Source organism: Eleutherodactylus coqui, chromosome 10 (assembly GCF_035609145.1).
Source record: "Eleutherodactylus coqui strain aEleCoq1 chromosome 10, aEleCoq1.hap1, whole genome shotgun sequence".
Lineage (NCBI taxonomy): Eukaryota > Metazoa > Chordata > Amphibia > Anura > Eleutherodactylidae > Eleutherodactylus > Eleutherodactylus coqui.
This window is the reverse complement of record NC_089846.1, coordinates 27,185,257-27,208,630: the sequence shown is the minus strand read 5'-3', so window position 1 is coordinate 27,208,630 and position 23,374 is coordinate 27,185,257. Positions and strand designations below refer to the sequence as shown.

At 43.7% G+C, this 23,374-nt stretch overlaps 1 protein-coding gene across 2 annotated transcripts in view; it reads left to right on the top strand.

Moving 5' to 3' along the window:
- STXBP1 (syntaxin binding protein 1) overlaps positions 1-20,401 on the top strand; it is a 55,758-nt gene extending 35,357 nt beyond the window's left edge. The window contains exons 16-20 of one of the 2 annotated variants that reach the window (XM_066580689.1): positions 3,094-3,195; positions 3,897-3,982; positions 5,079-5,233; positions 11,791-11,923; positions 18,930-19,019. In XM_066580689.1, coding sequence (XP_066436786.1) covers positions 3,094-3,195; positions 3,897-3,982; positions 5,079-5,233; positions 11,791-11,900 — 453 coding nt within the window. In that variant the 3' untranslated portion in view covers positions 11,901-11,923; positions 18,930-19,019. Of the gene's footprint in view, positions 1-3,093; positions 3,196-3,896; positions 3,983-5,078; positions 5,234-11,790; positions 11,924-18,929 lie in introns of both variants that reach the window. The other variant, XM_066580690.1, reaches the window with a different exon arrangement.
- The last annotated feature ends 2,973 nt before the right edge of the window (positions 20,402-23,374 follow it).

The window sequence follows — 23,374 nt, the reverse complement described above, 5'->3', positions numbered from 1 at the left end:
GTTCATGATAGACTAGTTGGCTACATACAGTATGGTTCATGATAGACTAGTTGGCTACATACAGTATGGTTCATGATAGACTAGTTGGCTACATACAGCATGGTTCATGATAGACTAGTTGGTTACATACAGTATGGTTCATGATAGACTAGTTGGCTACATACAGTATGGTTCATGATGGACTAGTTGGCTACATACAGCATGGTTCATGATAGACTAGTTGGCTACATACAATATGGTTCATGATAGACTAGTTGGCTACATACAGCATGGTTCATGATAGACTAGCTGGCTACATACAGCATGGTTCATGATAGACTAGTTGGCTACATACAGTATGGTTCATGATAGACTAGCTGGCTACATACAGTATGGTTCATGATAGACTAGTTGGCTACATACAGTATGGTTCATGATAGACTAGTTGGCTACATACAGTATGGTTCATGATGGACTAGTTGGCTACATACAATATGGTTCATGATAGACTAGTTGGCTACATACAGTATGGTTCATGATAGACTAGTTGGCTACATACAGTATGGTTCATGATAGACTAGTTGGCTACATACAGTATGGTTCATGATGGACTAGTTGGCTACATACAATATGGTTCATGATAGACTAGTTGGCTACATACAGCATGGTTCATGATAGACTAGCTGGCTACATACAATCTGGTTCATGATAGACTAGTTGGCTACATACAGTATGGTTCATGATAGACTAGTTGGCTACATACAGTATGGTTCATGATGGACTAGTTGGCTACATACAGCATGGTTCATGATAGACTAGTTGGATACATACAGCATGGTTCATGATAGACTAGTTGGCTACATACAGCATGGTTCATGATGGACTAGTTGGCTACATACAGTATGGTTCATGATAGACTAGTTGGCTACATACAGCATGGTTCATGATAGACTAGTTGGCTACATACAGCATGGTTCATGATAGACTAGTTGGCTACATACAGTATGGTTCATGATAGACTAGTTGGCTACATACAGCATGGTTCATGATAGACTAGTTGGCTACATACAGCATGGTTCATGATAGACTAGTTGGCTACATACAGCATGGTTCATGATAGACTAGTTGGCTACATACAGCATGGTTCATGATAGACTAGTTGGCTATATACAGTACGGTTCATGATAGACTACTTGGCTACATACAGCATGGTTCATGATAGACTAGTTGGCTACATACAGCATGGTTCATGATAGACTAGCTGGCTACATACAGTATGGTTCATGGTTCATGATAGACTAGTTGGCTACATACAGTATGGTTCATGATAGACTAGTTGGCTACATACAGCATGGTTCATGATAGACTAGTTGGCTACATACAGTATGGTTCATGATAGACTAGTTGGCTACATACAGTATGGTTCATGATAGACTAGTTGGCTACATACAGTATGGTTCATGATAGACTAGCTGGCTACATACAGCATGGTTCATGATAGACTAGTTGGCTACATACAGTATGGTTCATGATAGACTAGTTGGCTACATACAGTATGGTTCATGATGGACTAGTTGGCTACATACAGCTTGGTTCATGATAGACTAGTTGGCTACATACAGTATGGTTCATGATAGACTAGTTGGCTACATACAGCATGGTTCATGATAGACTAGCTGGCTACATACAGTATGGTTCATGATAGACTAGTTGGCTACATACAGTATGGTTCATGATAGACTAGTTGGCTACATACAGTATGGTTCATGATAGACTAGTTGGCTACATACAGCATGGTTCATGATAGACTAGTTGGCTACATACAGTATGGTTCATGATAGACTAGTTGGCTACATACAGTATGGTTCATGATAGACTAGCTGGCTACATACAGTATGGTTCATGATAGACTAGTTGACTACATACAATATGGTTCATGATAGACTAGTTGGCTACATACAGTATGGTTCATGATAGACTAGTTGGCTACATACAGCATGGTTCATGATAGACTAGCTGGCTACATACAGTATGGTTCATGATAGACTAGTTGGCTACATACAGTATGGTTCATGATAGACTAGTTGGCTACATACAGTATGGTTCATGATAGACTAGTTGGCTACATACAGTATGGTTCATGATAGACTAGTTGGCTACATACAGTATGGTTCATGATAGACTAGTTGGCTACATACAGCATGGTTCATGATAGACTAGTTGGCTACATACAGTATGGTTCATGATAGACTAATTGGCTACATACAACATGGTTCATGATAGACTAGTTGGCTACATACAGCATGGTTCATGATAGACTAGTTGGCTACATACAGCTTGGTTCATGATAGACTAGTTGGCTACATACAGTATGGTTCATGATAGACTAGTTGGCTACATACAGCATGGTTCATGATAGACTAGTTGGCTACATACAGTATGGTTCATGATAGACTAGTTGGCTACATACAGCATGGTTCATGGTTCATAATAGACTAGTTGGCTACATACAGTATGGTTCATGATAGACTAGTTGGCTACATACGGTATGGTTCATGATAGACTAGTTGGCTACATACAGCATGGTTCATGATAGACTAGTTGGCTACATACAGTATGGTTCATGATAGACTAGTTGGCTACATACAGTATGGTTCATGATAGACTAGTTGGCTACATACAGCATGGTTCATGATAGACTAGTTGGCTACATACAGCATGGTTCATGATAGACTAGTTGGCTACATACAGTATGGTTCATGATAGACTAGTTGGCTACATACAGCATGGTTCATGGTTCATAATAGACTAGTTGGCTACATACAGTATGGTTCATGATAGACTAGTTGGCTACATACGGTATGGTTCATGATAGACTAGTTGGCTACATACAGCATGGTTCATGATAGACTAGTTGGCTACATACAGTATGGTTCATGATAGACTAGTTGGCTACATACAGCATGGTTCATGGTTCATGATAGGCTACTTTTATCTTGGGTACTTAGTTCCACTGTGCATTATGGAGGTATTGGGAATAGGCGAGAACTGGTTGGCATACAAGGTTTGTTGAAGGACACTTTGGTGAATGTTAACCATTCATTCAATCTTTAGTCCACACTTCGTCGCAGGAGCAAACCAGACCGCAAGGAAAGGATTAGTGAGCAGACCTATCAGCTGTCTCGATGGACACCAGTTGTCAAAGATATCATGGAGGTAAGTGGGCAGGCTGAGAAAAGACTACTTGTCCATCACTTATATGTGGACCTTGGGCTTCGGGAGTCTCTTGTTGTCCATGTAAGAATTCGACAATGAAAATTAGGATAAATGTAGAGCTGTGATTGGATGGTTGAGGTATGGCCATTATATAGCGGCTTCTATTGAAAGGCTATAATATATCTGAGAGTTGGAAAAGTCGTTGCTCACAACTGGACAACCATGTAAAAGGCTAAATCAGAGTTCGCTCGGGCAGCCTGTCTATACAGCAGATACATCTTTGTACTTTGAAGATGCTGTCTGAATGGAGCTCCTATTCCCGCCTGAAGCATCGAGAGGTGACAGCTCCCTCGCTATACACGGACAGGGAGAGAACCCGCTGTAGGGTCTAGAGTGATCTGGACAGGGAGATCCCGCTGCGGCGCCGGCCGTGTGACTCGGAGCTCCGTTCAGACAGCATCTTCAAAGTATGTTTATTCTGACCCACTGCAGTGTTTCAGAATGAGACATACAGGGGTGCCATGTGTATATCTGTCCCGGATTCTGGTGACAGGTTCCCTTTAAATTATTTTAAATTTTTTTAATTAAGGGGAAATGTTCTTTAATTTCTAATCATTCGTTGCTTTTAATCCAGAATATTACTTCTTTGCCTATTTTTCTTACAATTGCCCTCTTATTTCCGAAATGTCCCATCGATCTAGGACACCATTGATGACAAGCTGGACACAAAACATTACCCATACATCTCCACACGCTCCTCTGCCTCCTTTAGTACAACAGCTGTAAGGTAGGTGCCCGTCTACGTGTGAACAAAAAAATACCATGATTAATCTAAAAATAAAAAGATATCATCTCTGCCAGCCATCTAGTGGGGGATATACTACAGTTTTCTGACTATAAGACGCAATTTTCAGCAGGATAAAGTCTTTGCTGAAAAGCGTCTGCGCCTTATCGTCCAGAGGCAGGGGGGGTCTGGTAGACCCAGAGACCCTTGACCACTCTCTTAATGATCGGCAGTGCGCTGATCGATCATGGGGATAACTCTACAACCATACACACCGCGACTTCACAGTCCTCCCTTTTCCTGCCCGATCAGTCCCTTGTGTATACATGTACATGTAGCAGAGCTGTATGTGTACATGCAGCAGAGTTGTTGTTAAGAAAATTGTAGATCAATGTATCAGTTAGTTGTTCTTTTATTGGATTGTAGACTAGAAGGATATAGCATGATGCTAGTATAAGTAGTGAAGGGCTTAAACGAAATTATTTCTATGCCAGTGCCTGGTAGACAGACAGAAGATAAGAGTCTCCCAGACCCCCTCTTGCATTCCTTTTCACTGAATTCATAACCATTTCATTGTATGTTATAGTTACACCTTAAAAGGTGTAACTTATGTTAATCATTTTAGTTTCAGCCTATCATGTATTATTATTAATTTTGCAGGTATGTACTTTTCCTGTGATGTCATTTATGGTATATAACCACATACACCTTAGAATAAATTAGAAATCATCTGATACTGCAATAAGGCTGGTGTGATATGTATTTCTCCTGGGTCCCAGACTTCTCCATGAGATCTGGGAGTGTCTTCTGCTTGATAAACACATAAATTCTCCTTACAGTTGTGTATAATGTGAACTTATGTGGTTGCACCAATGTTTGAATGGACACCCAAGGTTTAACAGAAGCTGACTGTTCAATGTTAACCCCCTTGTCTATATGGGGTTGAACAGCAAAATTAATTCCGGCAGCCCCTCCACTTTGTTAGACCCCCAGAGACATTTAAAATAGTACAAAATCTTTTTCCCTGTTGTCTAAACCTGGGGGGGCGTCTTATATCTCGAAACATACGGTAGCTTTGTTAAATAGTTTTTTCCCGCAGTGCCCGCTATGGACACTGGCACAAGAACAAGGCCCCAGGGGAGTACCGCGCTGGCCCTCGTCTGATCATCTTCATCCTGGGAGGAGTGGCTCTCAGTGAAATGCGCTGTGCATACGAGGTATCACAGGCCAGCGGCAAATGGGAAGTTCTCATAGGTGAGTGGCGGACATATATACTGTCTATGTATACGGACTGTTTACTGGAATCATCCAATGAAATGTGAATAAAGCCCCCTTTATCGTGTGTATGTTACTAAGTATGTTTGCCTATTGCGATACACCCCTGGCGTCTATCACCGTGTAAGTATATGTAAGTTATGTGTGCGTTCTTCTGCTTGTGTGTCTACTATATTATACGTGTTTTCTGTTTTTCCGTGTTTTTTATTGCGTGTGTATGTCACAGGCAGCTGTGGTGTCTGTACTTGGTATGAGTGACTGTTACGGATGGCTACTAATATATTAACATTCTGGCCTTTCTATCTAACCAATAATGATGGACGTGTGATGTGCACAGACAACAACCCCCCGGGGCCGGTCCCTACACCCACAGTACATATCCCAATTGCCTGAGGGCGTTGCAGCCGTTGGCTCGTTTTCCTTATAGCAGCCCCTGTAAAGAATGAATGGCTGTCTATGGAGTCCACCGGAGCCCCTGCTTATTGGCAGCTTGCCTCTCCTATATAGGGTGGTCCCCGTAGCACAACAATTTTGCTAATGCCTTATTATCAGAATGACTCTTTGTACAAGCCAGGAATGTGAGGATGAACGCCCCCATACACATTAGACAACAGTTGTCTGAACTTGTTGACTTCGGCGCGACTGGATGACTCGGATGCGTATCGGGACATGTTGAGTTTCACCGCCTGATCCTTTGGTTCCCTCTGCCACTAAAGCTGTCTGGCTGAGGCATTATCCACTGACCCTCATGGGAGACACGTGAAGGCTTGGCCCAACTGAGTGGTCATGTGTATGGGGGAGTTGGGAGAAAGAGCTGTCTGCCAAGTGGGCATTTGGCGACAGCCATCGATGGTATACGGGCACCTTAAAGGTACCTTTTATATGGGGCGATTACCACCCAAATTATTGCTGGAACCCCAAATTTTGGCAATAATCGTCATATGTACACACGGCTGTCGACAAGGCATTAAGCGAAAAATCATTCACTTATCGGGGTCCAAAGATGGCCGAACCGCTTCTCTGGCTACTTGAAGCACAATGTGCATATGGTGCCTCGGTAGTCTAAGACCTACATGCTGCACAGACCGGCCAGCATGGCTCATGTGAACAGCACTGGTTAATCAAAGCAGTGTGTAGTGCCCTAATAATGAATACTAATGGGTTGAGAAGCTGGTTTGGCCATCCTTGTTTCTCTAGGCCCGGAGGGTTGCTGTAAAGGGGTTGTAAACTATTGATGGCCAATCCTCAGGATAGGTCCTCATAGTTGGTCGGTGGGAGTCCGTCACCAGGGACTCCAGCCAGCCTACTGTTCTCTGGCCCTATGCACTTGTGCAGTGAGTTGATTTCTGCAGGAAGCAGACAGCTCTGTTCTCATTTCAGTGGCCGGGCTTGGTATTGCAGGCCAAGTTTGCCTTCATTTCAATGGCGTACAACACTCAGTTGTGCCACTACATTTCGAATGAAACTCTCTGCTTCCTGCGGAAATCAACTCGATGCATAAGCGCATCGGGCCAGAGAACAGCTGATTGGTGGTGACCAACCTTCAGCAGTCAACTCTCGGTGACGCATCCTGAGGATGAGCCATCAATAGTTTACAACTTGACAGCCCCTTTAATAACTTTGCACCTTTTTCAGTTCTGCTCCAGATTTATGGTCGGGGACTCCAGCTCTGCTCCAATGTTCGGAGTGGTCTGTTAGAGTTATGGACCCTCTTCTTACTAATGACCTCATATGCTGCAGCTCTTAAGGCCTTCTTGTCCATGGGCTGTATCTGGAATAGCAGCTCAACCCTATCACTTGAATGGGGCTATGCTGCAATACTAGGCAGTGTCCAGGGAAAAGAGTGGCGCTGTTTCTGGTAAAAAGCAGACATGTTTTACAATTTGGGATAATGGCGTGTATTTTGCACCCAGCTCAGAAGTTTTTCCGCACACGGAGGGTAAATTGCAGACGACCGTGCCATATGCTTGTGTGCTTCTAGATGTGAAGACTGGATGACGATGCTTGCCGGAGTGTATGCTCAGCCTTATGTGTACTGTATAGGCTTTGCCTGCCTCTATGTCGGTCTCTTCCTTACTGAATCTCCTGTCTAAAGTCTGTCTGTTCTCTATACTTCTGTTCTCTAACTGTCTCTTTTGCTGTCTCTGTCACTTAGGAGGTGCGAAAACTGTCGCCATACCATAAGCATGTAGCAATGGACATAAGATGCTAATAAAGAGTGGGACTGAGGATGTCCAATATATTTGGGGAGGGGGTATTGCAAAATGTAGCCCCTCAGTGCCCACTGTGTTAACCCTTTATTGCACATTTTAGATGACCCTATTTAGAGTGCTCTTGTTTTCTGGTATGTTCACTTTGATTGTAATGTTAAAGGGGGTTTTGGACCAATCCTCATCAATAATTAATCTGCGGGGATTCCCACTTCAGCTAATCACTGGACAGCGCAGTACTGGAAGCAGCTAACGATGTCAAGAATGCAGCGGCCTAGTGTTGTACTACAGGCACACGCACATTGAATTCAATGGGAGCTATGACTGCAGTACCAAACTGGGCCACTGCAGTATGGACAGCGCTATCTGCACTGACAGCGGGCTTTTCGATCAGCGGAGATCCTGAGCGGCAGACCCCTGCCTATTAATTATTGCTGACCTAATCTGAGGAAAGGTCATCGATTGTAAAACTATTCCCATTTAAAGAAGCCCTCCAAGTAAAACTCATGCCGGTGCCACTTGGAGTGTTAAGTTATGTTTCTTTCATAGTGTATTTATACAATATATGTACAATATATGTCTTCTATCAGTAGTCGCACAGTTTTCTCACCTCTACAGAAGTGTATGTCTGAAGTCTCTTATATGACCCATGTTTGTTCCTTTTTGTTTGGTGAAGAGTTTTGTCTTTCGCTGTCCTTTGTCCGCTTCTGTCTGTTCCACTCACAATGTTTCCCCTCTCTTCTAACTACCACTTCTAACCATCTATCACCCTCTGACTGTCATTTACATTTTTTGACTTTCACGTAGATTTCTTACCTTTTACTGTTCTGCTTCTGCGTTATTCTTTGTCTGTTCCCCGTCTCTGGCTGTTCTTGCACAGTTTGAACCCTCAGGGCTCTTACCCTCTGGCGATAGATTTTCCTGCGACGTGAGAATGAGTGAAAACATGTGATTTTGAAACCAATGATTTTTAATGGTTTCATTCTCATTTGCGATGTTTTCACTCACTCCAAGTGGCGATAAAAAAAATCTGTTTTCAATGGGGGCGGCTGCAGCAGTGCGAAAGAGCTTTGGAATCCCCCATAGTGAGGATAGAGGGGGGGATACAGAGGATTTCTCACATATCTCCCCATATATGGAGAGATAGGGGGCCGGGCTAATGGGCGAAAATTTCCCAGGGCTTAACCAAGAGTGGGGGTGGATCCAGAGAGGGGGCAGAGCTAGAGGGTGGATCCCCGCCCCCTCTCTTGGTTAGATAAGAATCACTATGAGAACCCTTCTAGCCCCACCCCCTTGACTCCACTCTTAGGGAAGTCCTGGGAAAGCCCTCTAGTCCCACCCCCTATCTCTCCATATATGGGGAGATATGTAAGAGATCCCCTGTAGCTCTGTCCCCCTTTCTCTCCTCATTATGGGGGATTCCAAAACTTTTTTGAGATCTTCTTCCGTTGATTTCAATGGGGTGGCACTGCTACCGCTGGCCCCATTGAAAACAATGGACGATATCGCAGATTTTTTTCATAGCAACTTGGAGTGCAAAAAGGCTGGAAAACCTTATGTCCAAGAGGTCTATGGACTCTATCAAGAGCAGATGTCTGCGGTAAAGTACAGTATATGCCCCTGCACAGGACATCCACTGTATGATTGTTATGTGCACATGGGGCATAGAAACAGCGTTAGGATACGTCCCGCCAACATGCTACTGTTGTCCACGAGGGCCAATTATAGACATATACTTAAACACCAAAATGCGGGGAACACAATAGGGGCCAAAAAACTGTTACAGAAATACAGGAATGGGAACATTATTTCTAACCAACTGTGGCGAACCTAAAAGTGTGGCGATCGCCCTGATAGGGACGTCCCAACATCTGGAACTTAGGGGACATAGTCTGTCTCCAGATGGAAGGTAGGGAAGCAAACAGAGCAGATGGAAAAGCAATCTAATATATATCTATACATATAACAGAACTAGGAAAAGGTGGATACGCCCCACAGTAAAAGTTTCACCATTGGTACTTAGCTGCGGATGACTGTTGCCACACCAAACACCACAGGCTGAAAAGTAACCAGCACCCTTGTACAGGCAGGCCCAGAATAATTACACTTCCATTATAGATGACTGGCCGGCTAAGGGAAACTCCTCCTTGTTGGCCAATCAGTCCACACACCACAGGAGATATTGTAGCATGGTTGAGAAGAAGGGCACATTATATACTGAATGCTACTGAGCACACCTCAGGGGCCTTCTGCAGTAACAGGAAGAAGGCACTCACTGGCACCCAGCGCCGAAGGCATAGTCATGAGGACGGGGCTGATGTGCATCACCCCAACTCCAGTACCAGATTTCGGGGCGATGTGCCGCAACAATGATTTTTTCTAGCTTATCAGAAAAATAGCACAATGGGCCGTACATTGGGCATTCCGGATGTCTACTTTACATGTACTATGCACCAGAGATCTGCTCTTCATAGAGGACATACATGTCTCCTGCCCATAGTTACCTGTGGCAGAGGTGGCAACTGCACACTACACCCTAAATACAAGTGTGCACTTACCTTTACCTCCTCTAGTTAAGTCACCATTGTGTTTTCTGTCTAGTATAGCCTTCATTTTTCCATTCTCTGCTGATTCTCTTTCTTATTTTGTGTCTACCACTGTTCAGTCTTGGTGTGAGAAGAAATCCATTGGGTTCTGTATTTCTTCTCCCACCGTGGCCTTTGAACTTGCTTACAGGGTGCTGTAAGCCATGTCTTGAAACAATAACTGTTGTCACCACTTTTGGAAGTGCTGTACAAAAAATAGTCCAAAAGGGCTTATTTTTAAATGGATCCAACTGTATTAAAATAATAAAAGCAGCCATCATCACCCATTCGTTCGCCGGGTGATCTAGTTCTGTAGCTTCCGCGGTCCACCCTGTCTTTATTTACAAATGGCTACCAATTGACAGCTGCAGTCAGTCAGAGGCCACAGCAGTCACGTGCCCTTCTCCTGGCATCATGGCTCCCAGCATCTGAGCTGTGGCTTAACTTCATTGACCGCATTAAAAATCCCTATATACTGCAATACTGAAGTATTGCAGTGTAAAGTAAAAGCAATCAAATGATCGCAAATTCAAGTCCTCTGTGAGGGCTAAAAAAAATGTCCTAAAGGGTTTAATAAAGTTTTTTAAACAGTAAAACAAAATGTTAAAAATATTAATTATGAAAAAAAACTTCCTTTTCACATTTTTGTAAACAATAAAAAAAAAACTGACATATTTGGTATCGCCATGTTTGTAAAAGTCCAAAATAATAAATATCACAATATTTTTCCTGCACGGTAAAACAAAAAGAAGTACAGAATTCTGAAACCGCAGTTTGTTTTGTTCTCCTGGGTGCCAAAAAAGTCAATAAAAAAGTGATCCAAAGGATATATGTACCAGAAAATGATACTAATAAAAACTACAGTTCATCATGCAAAAAACGAGCCCAATCAACAAAAAAATAAAAAAGTCATGGGTCTCAGAATCCAGCGATGGAAAGAAATTTTTGTTTTTAAAAAGTAGCAAAACATTGAAAAAAACTTTATAGGTATGCATCACTGTAATTGTACGGACCCACAGAACAAAGTTCATTCTTAGAGATGAGCGAGGCACGCTCGTTTAAGGCTGATGCTCGAGCGAGCATCGGTTTTGTCGAGTGACTGATTACTCGTCTGAGTACCATCTCTCTCCCCCCCCCCCCCCCACAACCCCCTGCTCACCCCTGCCGCCCCCCGAAACTTTTCGGACGATGCTCGTTCAAGTAATTGCTCTAACCGAGCCTGCTCGCTCATCTCTATTAAACACCCATTGCATGACATAATAGCTTTGCTCCCACTAGCACTAATGGTGTCCAAGAAGTACAGCAATATTAGGAGACTGCTAGCTTATGCGGCGTCCTCAGAGTTTTTTGTCAAGTACTTCCAAAAGTAGAGGGCTACAAAATGCATACTACCGTTTAGTTTTTTTTTCTCATTTTTGCTTTAGCCTGGTTTCTTACGTTTTACTTCTTCCTGGTTATCCTTCTTCTCATGGTCAGCATCCATTCTTCGTCATTCGGGCTCCTTTAAAATGTCTATCCCACTTCTTCTCATCTGCTTCCTTCTACGCTCAATCTTTCATTGACTCTTCTCTTCTTCTGGATTTTCCTCTGCATTCGTTCTCCTTGCACCTTCGCTTTTAACCTCTGTTAACCATAATTTTCTATCTGTGTTACTTCTTGAACAGACCCCTCTCTCCTTCCCTACCCCTGCTCCTTCCTCTCCGTGTTAGGCCTTTGTCAGCCCCCCTCTCTTCTCTCACAGGTTCCACTCACATATTAACACCCATCAAATTTCTTCAAGACCTCAGACACCCAGACTTCCGAGACAGCAGTCGGGTGTCATTCGAGGACCCGGCTCCCATCATGGAGTGAGGTCTAACGAGCTGGGACAAAAAGTAAAGAGAGACTTTAATACCCCCAAACCCCCCACCCCACCCTTCGTGGATTTCTCTGCCCCACTCACCCTCAGCTCGGACATCACCAATTAATTTCACTTATTTGTTACAATAAGGAAATGCTTGCTGGTTTTTAATTTCTGTTGGAAATGTCATTATTGTAACAGTTGAAAATGTGTCCTTTCACCTTTCGCTGATCATGACGGCTCATGATTGATCTGTGCTTCCATTTTCCCATTGAGCTTGTTGGATCATGATCTCATACCGCTTGCCTCTACTCTGCTTTCAGGTTACTGTTCCACTTTGGCTTCTTTTGTTCCCTTCCTCATCATATGATCTTTCCATTTTCATAAATACATTCTTCACTATTGATCTGACTGTCCATTATATCTTCTTTCCACATCAGGAGAACGAGGGACCCCTGTTTTGCCTAGTCGAAGAGACTGTCAATGACCACTAAAATTAAAGGGTTGTGCCAAGTTATAAAGGACTTTAAGCTTGGTTAGCGTTCGACCACCCCAAGAATGAAGACTTGGGCGGTTTTCAAGTGAATGAAGCAGAAGTCGCGCAAGAGCGCCGCTGCTCTACTCACTTCAGTGACAGTGATTACGGAGTTCAAGCAATCTCCAGTGCTGTCACTGAAGTACATGGAACAGAGACGCATCTGTATGACTTCCACTCCATTCACTCGGGGACCAACCAGACCCAGGTTTTCGGCGGTCGGACTCCCATGAATCTTTAAGTCATTCCCTATTCTATGGATCGGGAATAACTTTAGAACTTGGCACAATCTCTTTAATGGGGAGATGACTCTCACCATTGACATCTATGGGATTTCCAAAGAAGAGCCAAGTACTGCTAAAACCGGAAGGCAAAAGACTGGGGCTTGTCACAGCTCTCTTAGAATGAACGCAATTACGGTAGAAGGGTCGTCAAATGGACTTAACTCATCAGTTTCTCTCTGTGTACTACTGAGCGCCATCTTTTCACCAGATTCATTTGACACTATGCTAATTTGGTCAGTTCTAAGAAAGCTGTGCCAAGCCCCAGTTTTTCAATTTGCCTCTCGGTTATTTGTTGCCCTTTCCCATCAGGGAGATGTACGTCGGGGTCGGCAGCACTTACAGACAGTTGTTTGCACTCTGACATCTCTTGTGTCTATCATGTCCTTATAATTTACCAATAGGGGCGCTCCACCATTTTATCGTCCTTCTTAAGGTGTTTAAAACAAACTTTTTCCAACCGCTGGAAACTTGGTCCATTGGTTGGAATAGTCCATTATTCAAGGGAGTGTAAATATACAATAGTTCTCACAATATAAATGATTTTTCATTAGGGTACACCCCCTTGCCGATGGACAAGAAGCCATCTTCATGTACTTGTATTATAGATATCTGATCATCGAGCAGGCTGCCCGGTGGAGGATAAAATTCTTTCAGCTTCTCTGTCAACAGAGAGAGGCGGTTTTGTACCGACTCGGCACATTCTGCTCCATTGGCCATAATTGACAGCCAGTGTAGTGCTGACCATCTTGCAGGGGAGCAGCAAGGAATTTAACTCCCGCTGCTCCTGCTTATAGTGGGGACAGTATTTGGGGTATAACTTTAGGTTCCCAGAAGATAACATGCAAAGAGTATTCTAGGATTCATGATCAGTGGAGGTCTGATCTTTCAGACCTTCACCGATCATCATGGGTTCGAGCTCCAATATCAGGCACTTCCGCCCTCAGATATGCGTAGCTGTGCCTGGATAAACAATGAAGGGGTAACAATTCTGGGGTCAGACTCCCACCGAATATACATTGATGGCCTGCACCCCGGGGAACCCTGTAGATCCCAAGATCAAAGCTTTATTCAAGTCAAAGCAAAATTAAAGGGATTGTGCCAACCTTGTGGGATCCAAGACAAATAACTGATCACTCCGGTTCCTATTCTCTGCATCCTGGCAAACATCTGATTTAGCTGAGAGTAGTTGTGGTCGGACATTTTTGGGAATGTAGGATTACTATGCGGCCATTCACATAAACAGATATCCCGTAATACTAGGATGACTCAGGGTCCTGCAGAACTAGACCAGCTCCGTGGCGTTCAAAGGTATATGACTAATAGGGCATGTGAACACGGATTGGTTTATTTGGCACATTCCCTTTAAAGGATAGGGAATAACTTTATGATCAGTGGGGGTCCGACCACTGATCCTCAGAATGCAGGTCCAGCTGGTCCCCCAATAAATGGAGCGGAGGTCTCACAGGTGCGCTGATGCTCGATGCGCCAGATCTTGAACTCTGTAATCCTCTGCGCTGTCATGTGGTGTGCTACATTGACTTGAGGTCCAACCGCACCGCCGTTCTTGAGGTCGGACCCCACCGATCATAAAGTTATCCTCTATCCTGTGGATAGGGGATACTTTTATAACTTGACACAACCCCTTTAATCCAAGATATTAAATCCGTGGCGGTGTTTATTTTAATAATCGGTAGTCCCAAAAACGGAAACCTTGCACCTACCCTATAGAGGGATATGCTTGGAGGGACGAGGTGCTGCAGCCTCTTCTTTCTAAGGGCCTAAAGTTACCAGGTGTCACCAAAGTCAACCTACACCATCCTACCTAAATCCATTGCTCTTTCTTCTCCATCTGTCATCCATGAACCCTTTGCTCCATCCTTTCCATGGGACAAACATTTTCAAGCATCTTGCTCAGCCAGCGGTTCACTTGTCGGCCCCACCAACAATCTTTGTAAGTTTTAACGTACAAGTGGGGTTGGACGCAGCTCCCCAGAAACATTGCCACTGGTTGCATGAAGTCATGTATCACCAAAATCAAGGCAAGGAACGCTCGCTCTTAAACCTGCTGTGGCAGAGAAAGGGTTAATGTCATAGTAGTCGAGGCGAGACCAGTTTTAACCTGCGTGTGTCACCTGTGCAAATAAGGAGCAAATGGACGGCGCCAAAAAATTAATTCTACGGAGGATTCATCATTAGGAAGTAGTGACATTGCAGTAAATTAGTCGTGTGACTATCGTCTCCGCAGTGCGCAGGTGACAGACACAGTTTAATTGGTCCCCGTTAATGTAAACCAAGGCGAATGTCACCTTTTCGTATACGACATGTACATATATACATCTAGATCTTAATTGGCTATTATTACAATACGGTCTAAAAAAAAAAAAAATTGGAACTTGATACCATGAGGGTCATTCCCAGTTTTGCCGTAAAAGGTGCCAATCTCCCGGTTTGAACGACCATTTCCCCATTTATCCAGTGATATCTGTCCCATTAACCCCTTCTCTCCGTGGGGAGGGGCAGGTATTGGGCTCTAGCTCACGCAAGTCACTTTTTAAGTTACTGCTCGTTCACGGGATCTGTGCATGTCATGGATTCCACGTCAGCAAGCATTGAATAATGGGGGGGGGGGGGGGGGGGGGTTGGTTTGACACAAAATGTTTTTTTTTTCCTCTTATGGGGGAGTTGGGAGGCATATCCAAAAAGGGACATTGCATGCTTGGAATTATGGGAAGGCTATCAATTTGTTAAATGGGTGGTTATGTTCATGTAATGATGTGTTTGTATATGATGCTTACAGTGTCGGCCGCACATGCAAAATGCGTTAGCCTAGTTAGGACTATTGAAAATGCAACAAAAAGGGGGAAAAACTACTTCTTAAAGTGTTTAGCAGTAAGATGGCTTCCAGGCATATGGCCACCTTAAAAGTTTGGGTCTTTTTGGAGTACATCCCATGTAGGTATGTCAGGACTGGCAGTAATTCGCTGCGGGCGCCTGTCTGGTTGCCATGTTTTTTTTTAAGAGGTTTTTTCAAGACTTTTACTATTAAGGATGTATCCCCAGGATAGGTCATCAAGAATTGATTGGTGGGGGTCTGCCACTCAGGATCCCTACTGATCACCCAGTGTCAATGCAGACAGCGCTGGAAGTAGATAGCGCTGTCCGTATTGCAGCTGTGCGGTTTGGTACTACAGGCGTAGCTCCTATTGTATTCAGTGGGCACTGCACGTATAGTACCATACCAAGTGTGGACAGCGCTATCTACTTCCAACACTGTTCACACTTATGGAAGCCTGGCAATCAACTGATCGGTGACGATCCTAAACGGACTTCCACTGATCAACTACTGATGACCTATCCTGGTCAACAATAGTAAAAGTCCCAAAGAAGCCCTTGAAGCCCTCATGAAACAGACAAATTTGTATGTACTGTATGGCAGTTCATGTATGGCAGTGTCTGTGGTCCAATATTAAGAGTTTCTTAAGCTGTGTCCACACAGTGGATTTCAGTAGATGCAAATTGGGGCAGGAATCCAAGACTCAGCCCTGGATTTCTGCTGCAGATTATGTAGCAGAAATCCAACGTGGATTTTGTGATTTCGCCATGTGCACATGGTTTTCGGTAATCCTTGTCCTGCCATGATGGTGCCTTCAGGCTTCTATATGAGAAGACCTCTGCAATACAGCATGAGATAGGATATGCCACAATGGGAGGCACAATACTGGGCCATAGCAAATCCATACCATACAGATTCATAATATGGCCATGTGCATAGACCTTTAGAGGTAATATGACCACGTGCATAGGCCTTTAGAGGTAATATGACCACAAGCATAGGCCTTTAGAGGTAATATGACCACGTGCACAGGTCTTTAGAGGTAATATGGCCACATGCATAGGCCTTTAGAGGTAATATGACCACGTGCACAGGTCTTTAGAAGTAATATGACCACATACATAGGCCTTTAGAGGTAATATGACCTTGTGCATAGGCCTTTAGAGGTAATATGACCACATGCATAGGCCTTTAGAGGTAATATGACCACATGCATAGGCCTTTAGAGGTATTTTTCCCCGATCCATGTAAATTAAACATACAGTTGAGGAAACCATGTACTGTAGAGCAATAATTATAAGATCTAGGTCCCTTTTGCACAGAACGACTTGTTGGGTGCAAATGCCCAACGTGTCACCCCAGCCATAACTATTCCTGTACTTTTACACAGGAATGATCATCGCTAGCGAATGGAGGTAGAGCGGGCCGCAGATCGTTTCGGCCCACCCGCTTCCAAATAAATGACTTCCTGTTTACACGTGCCGATCCTGCGTTCTGTTTTCTCCATGCAGAAACTGAATGAGAAGCGAATGAATTCTCATTCATTGTTCAGTCAGCTCATGCATTTGCACTGAATGATCATTCAGAACCCCACTGGTTGCAGGAATCTGACCGATGTATTGGCCCATGTAAAAGGGATCCTAAGAGTGAGCCTAATATTATACAGGGAACAGTCAACAATAGGGATCGATAGTTTTGATCTATGGAATCCCTTATTAAGATCTGGAGAGGTAAAATCAAAGTAATGACAAGGGAACGGGTCCAGCGATACAGTAACATAGACTCATCATAGCCCCCCACCCTGTAGATAATGGCCCTGTGCAAAAAAATGTAGCGGAAGATTTAGTCCTCAGTTCTCAGGCTAATAGAATTGTTGGTTAATTATTTTATGGCGGACCGACAACCTACACACAGTGCAGACGTATCCTACAACCAGGCAGTGACTACCGATCTCCAAACTGGGTTCTTCCTGACTACTCTCCGTGACGCCTGGGTTATAGACATGAAATACCTGGTTTTAAGGAACACTAAAGCTAGAAATGAATGATAAACATAAGCAGAAGAAGACCTTGCCCACAGCAGTTTTCTGTCTGCACAACAAGCTTGCAGACCTGTCAGTGGGGAAGAGCTGCTGCACAAACCAGTTGCCTTACAGACAAGGAGGTTGCTGTAAAAAAAAATTTTTTTCGTATTTTTTAGATTTTCTGTGTTTAGTGTTCCTGAGGGCTCATTCATATTAGTGCTTTGCCTTCCGTGTTTTTTTTTAATTAAACTGATAACAAAACAGAATTAAAATCAACCGAAAAATATAATTTTTTTACAGATTCGTTAGACAGAGGTGTCAAAAAAAACCCGATTTGTCACTATAGGACCATTTTTTTTTTTTCCATTCTGCACACTCATTTAAGAAACAAATCCATTAAATGGATGACAGAAAACGAGCCAAATAGAAACCTTTCCATTCGGTTCCGTCACCCGTTGACTATAATGTAAAAAAAAAAATACAGAAGGCTCCCTTCAGTTCAATTTCTGTTTTTAGCAGAAAAAAAGCACCGCGGTCTGCGCTAGTTTTTCTGTTGACGAAAAAAAATAATTAAAAAACAGAAAGCAGACGGAACGGAACCGGACTGAACAGAACTGAAGCTCAGAAAGTCCCAATGGGAAGCAAAATTGAACCCTCCCCCCCCTCCCCTTTTGATGCTCCTCTGATGGAACCTTGAGACGAAAAACAAAAACGCTGATGTGAATAAGCCCTAGATTGGCCAGTAACCAGTAGTGAACATCAATTACACTATATCTGACTGCGCTGTGTTTAGGTTACGGCAGCACATAATACCTTATGCCTAGTGGAGTTCGATTTGGGGTTGGTAGTAATAGGGGCGACGTTTCTGGAACCTTCGAAGGAAAGGGGCTTACTATTTTTTGAGCTAACCGAATCCAACTTTTTGGATCAGCTGTGACCGCAATAAGGGTGCATTCACACGGGCGAGGGCGAGTCACACCTGATATTGTTGGGCGTGACTCGCGTTGCACAGTACACGGATACCCCATCTATGTGCTGTGCGGGAGACCGTACAGCCGCATCTTCTATTCTCGTGCAAGACTCGCACCAAACTAGAGCATGCTACGATTTTTCCGTCTCGCAACGCCCATGTAAATACGCCCATTGCAAATAATGGGCTGTATTTTCGTGTGAGTTTCGTGCGTCTTGCAACGTACTGAACTCAGCCACGTGAATTCATCCTGAGTCCTAGATTAGGGGGTTCCTCTACTACCGCTGCCCGGTACGTATGTTGTGTCTTCGTATGTTGGGTTGCTCAGTGTAACATCAGAAGACGTCTCACTTGCTTCCTACTGACTTGTGTTCTCTGTCTTCCCTCTATTGCAGGTTCCACCCATGTCCTCACCCCTCAGAAACTCCTGGACGCTCTGAAGAGATTGAATAAGACAGACGATGAAATCAGCAGTTAGGTTTCCCCTAAACTCCCCACACTCTTATAGCTTTCACCCCCCACCCCCTAATCTCGTCTTCCCCCTTCCTGCCCATCCACCAGCTGTTGAGGATCAGTCTTCTTCGGTTCTTTGCCCCACCAGCAGAAAGTGAGTTCCCCCAGCCCTACCCTAGTTGGAAACCAATGCTAACCATTGGCCTTTCAACAAGGCTTCTTAACATTAAGGCATGGATGTACTTTTGGCCATTTTGTACGCCCCTCCCACCTTCCCCATTGAGCCCTGCATTGTGGAGATCGTATGTGTCCGTTCGTCCTGGAATTGTAATGACACCAGTGAATTCTGGATCTTGTGTTTTTTGGATTATTGCCTAATTTTCACGCATTACATCCCAGGTCAAGCACATTGTATGTCGCCTCCCGTGCGCTGAGATTTTCTTCGTTGCACCGTTGTGTTGCCTTGCAGCCAAGAAACCTTCTCAAGCTGTATAGCCTATCCCGTAACACATTCCAAAGTCCTATATTACTTCCCTTTCCATCTTTTATGCATTTTCCCAAAATGCACTTTGCTTCCACGTTTTCACCGGCCAGGCAGAGGAGCATTGCAGAGCTTTCAGGCTATACGGTAAAGCACAACAGACAGAGGTGTAACAATCCGGTGATGCCATGGATTTCCATTACCATCTGCTGCATCCAATACCCATCCGCTCATGAAGTATATGTTTACCTAGCTGGAAATACCATTCGTCCCAAGCAAACTTTCCCGACCCTTGACCCCCCCCCCCCCAACAACCGATTTGTTATCTGTTCAGGAAATGCGTGTTTCTGTATTTGAGTGAGCTTGCCCTGCCCCATTACTTGGAAACGAATGCTTGCATCCTTATTGTGTGTAGCAACCTAAATGTCTGAGTTTGGTTCCGTCCTACATATATAATAATATATAAAGAGATATTTATGTTCCTAGATAGAAAGGGGTGAGGCTAAGGCCTTGGCTGCGCCAGACTGCGACTTTAACTTATTATCACTATTTTGTGTATTTCATGTAAATAATATCCAGGAATGAACCGCCCACGAGGAGCCGTCTAGAAATGTTGTGTTGTGAAGGACATTGCAATCTGTGATATTATTATACCTGTTCCATTCCATTGCTTCTCATTCTCCAACACCCCCCCCCCCCCTTACCAGTTTCATTCCTTATGGATAGATTATAGACTGACGGGTAAGAGAGAGATGATCGACCTAGGACAGAACCCTCAGCCTCACTCCTCACCTTCCTGTAATATTTGTTCTGTGATACAGTATGTCATTTTTGCCTGCAAATAATAAAGAGATTTTAAAAAGCATGACAAATAATGTTTCAGAGCTACGTCAAATGAGGAGATAGAGTTCAACGCTCTTACTGTAAAGAACCCTTCCTTCTACTAATGATTAAAAAAAACAACTTTTGATCAACATGGAACTGATTGGTGGAGCCGCTTCTTTTTGAGGAAGGGTTTTTCAGTTAGGACAACCCCTTAGTGACCAGCCTATTTTGTGCCTTAAAGGGATTTTCCAGGGCGAATGCTATTGATGACCTAGGTCATCAATACTTGATCGGCTGAAGCAGTGGAAGTGTCTGCTCCGACCTCCGTGTAGTGGCCGATGCTTGTAACTACAGGCACAGCTCACGTTGAAATCAATGCGTTACAAGCACCGCCCACTACCCTGAGGTTTCCGCTTCCGTTACGACTGTTGTGTATTTGCGGCGCTGGCAGCATGCGCCCGCTCAGCTGATCGGTCCGGGTCCCTAGCGATGGACCATCGGCCGATCAAGTATTGGCCTATCCTGAGGATACATCATCAATAGCATTCTCCATCGAAAACCGCTTTAAAGACCAAGCAATTTTAATTGTCGCATTGTAAGAGCCATAACTCTTGTTTTTGGGGGGCAAGTTGTATTTTTTTAACAGCAGTACTCTGGGGTCCAAATAATGTGTGATAGAACTTTTATTAAATTTTTTTGTGGGGGAGATGGAATCCCCACCCCCAAGAAATGGTGCCATTGTTTTGGCGTTTTGTCTTCATGGCATTCACCATACATGCTAATTTTCCTATCTGATCAGCACGATTAATGCAATACCAGGTTTATATAGATAGTTTTATTTTTTACTACTTTTGCAGAATAAAAAGAAGTTTGTAACCCCTTAATGACACGGCCTATTTTGGTATTTTAGCCATGAGGACGCAACGATTTTTGAGGGATTTTCATCTCCACTTTTCAAAAGCCATAACTTTTTTATCTTTGCCTTGACATGACCGTATGAGGGCTTGTTTTTTTGCATGTCCAGGAGCCTTGTGAGCCGCATAGTGTTAAAGGGGTTGTCCCGAGGCAGCAAGTGGGTCTATACACTTCTGTATGGCCATAATAATGCACTTTGTAATATACATTGTGCATTAATTATGAGCCATACAGAAGTTATAAAAAGTTTTTTACTTACCTGCTCCGTTGCTAGCGTCCTCGTCTCCATGGTGCCGACTAATTTTTGGCCTCCGATGGCCAAATTAGCCGCGCTTGCGCAGTCCGGGTCTTCAGCAGTCTTCTATGGAGCCGCTCGTGCCAGAGAGCGGCTCCGTGTAGCTCCGCCCCGTCACGTGCCGATTCCAGCCAATCAGGAGGCTGGAATCGGCAGTGGACCGCACAGAAGAGCTGCGGTCCACGAAGACAGAGGATCCCGGCGGCCATCTTCAGCGGTAAGTATTGAAGTCACCGGAGCGCGGGTATTAAGGTAAGCGCTCCGGTAAACTTTCTTTACTTCCCTGCATCGGGGTTGTCTCGCGCCGAACGGGGGGGGGGTTGAAAAAAAAAACAACCCGTTTCGGCGCGGGACAACCCCTTTAAGGCAGCAGAATGTAGTCCTAAACTCTCACTCACAACCTGAGGGGGGTGAGTTCAATCCCCGCATGGTTGCGGTAGCCTGCTCAAGTTGCCTCAGCCTTCCATCCTCCCGAGGTTGGTAAAATGAGTACCCAGCTTGCTGGGGGCAATTAAATAAAATTACTTGAAAGCGTTGTGGAATAAGTTGGCGCTATACAAGTCCCTTCCCATGTCGGACTAGTTTTTATTGGAATCATTTTTGGGTACATATAATGTATTGTAAAACTTCTATTTTTTGAAAGCAGGGAGAGAAAACACATCAATTCTGCCATTTATTTTTCTTGGACCCACAGCATTTTTATTTTTCCCGACAATGGAGCTCTGTGAGGTCTTGTTTTTTTGTGGGAAGAGTTGTAGTTTTTATTGGTGCCCTTGTGAGGTACATGTGACCTTTTGATTGCTTTTTGTTGCATTTTTCATGAGAACAAAAGAAAAATGGCAATTCTAGCGATAGTTTTTAAAATTATTTTTACAGTGTTCACCATGCACGATAAATAGCAAAACACCTTTTATTGTCCGGGTCATTCTGAACATGGTAATACCCATCATTTGTTGCTTTTTCAAAAACAAATTTTTGTATTTTGTCCTTTTTTTGTTAGGAAAAATGTGTATTTTTTTCTTTAAATTAAATTTTATTGAACTCTATTTTTACACTATTTTTTAGTCCCTGAAGGTGACTTGAAGATGTAATCGTTAGGATAATACACTGCATTACTTATGTAGTGTATTCTACTTAGTCTGTTGTCATAGGTTTATTAGACTCTGCCAGAGGCAGACCTAATAGATTGTGTTAAATGGCAGACATGGAGGCCTTTATCAGTCTTTCGGCTGCCATGGGTACCGATTAGTACCTTGCCATCGCACTGTGGGATGACGGTGGCTAACAGAAGGATCCCTTCCCCCTTTCATCTGTTTATATACTGCAGCTGCTATTGATTGTGGCATGTAAGGGGTTAAACTGCCAGGATCTGAGGTTTCTCTGCATCTGGCTGTTAGAGCAGGAGCCTGGCTGTCAGTAGTGCTTCTACATCTAACAATCATCCTGTGTGAACCTAGCCGGAAAAAAAATAAAAAAAAAATAAAATAAAATATATATATATATATATATATATATACAGGAACATGTACAAGAAGAACATTGTACCATATCTATAGGAACATTACAAATCAAGTGATGTGATACACAGACCGTTGTTTCTCATATTTAAGGACTCTATAGTGACGGAGTTTGTTCCACTGGATTGGCGCATCGCCAATGTGGTGCCGATAGTCATAAAGTGAACCTGGAAACTACAGACCGGTAAGTCTAACTTCTATTGTGGGTAAAATGCATGAAGGGTTTCTAAGAGATGCCATCCTGGAGGACCACAAGGAAAATAGCAGTATAACTCCGTATCAGCATGGGTTTATGAGAGATCGCTCCTGTCAAGCCAACCTGATCAGCTTCTATGAGGAGGTAAGTTCTAGACT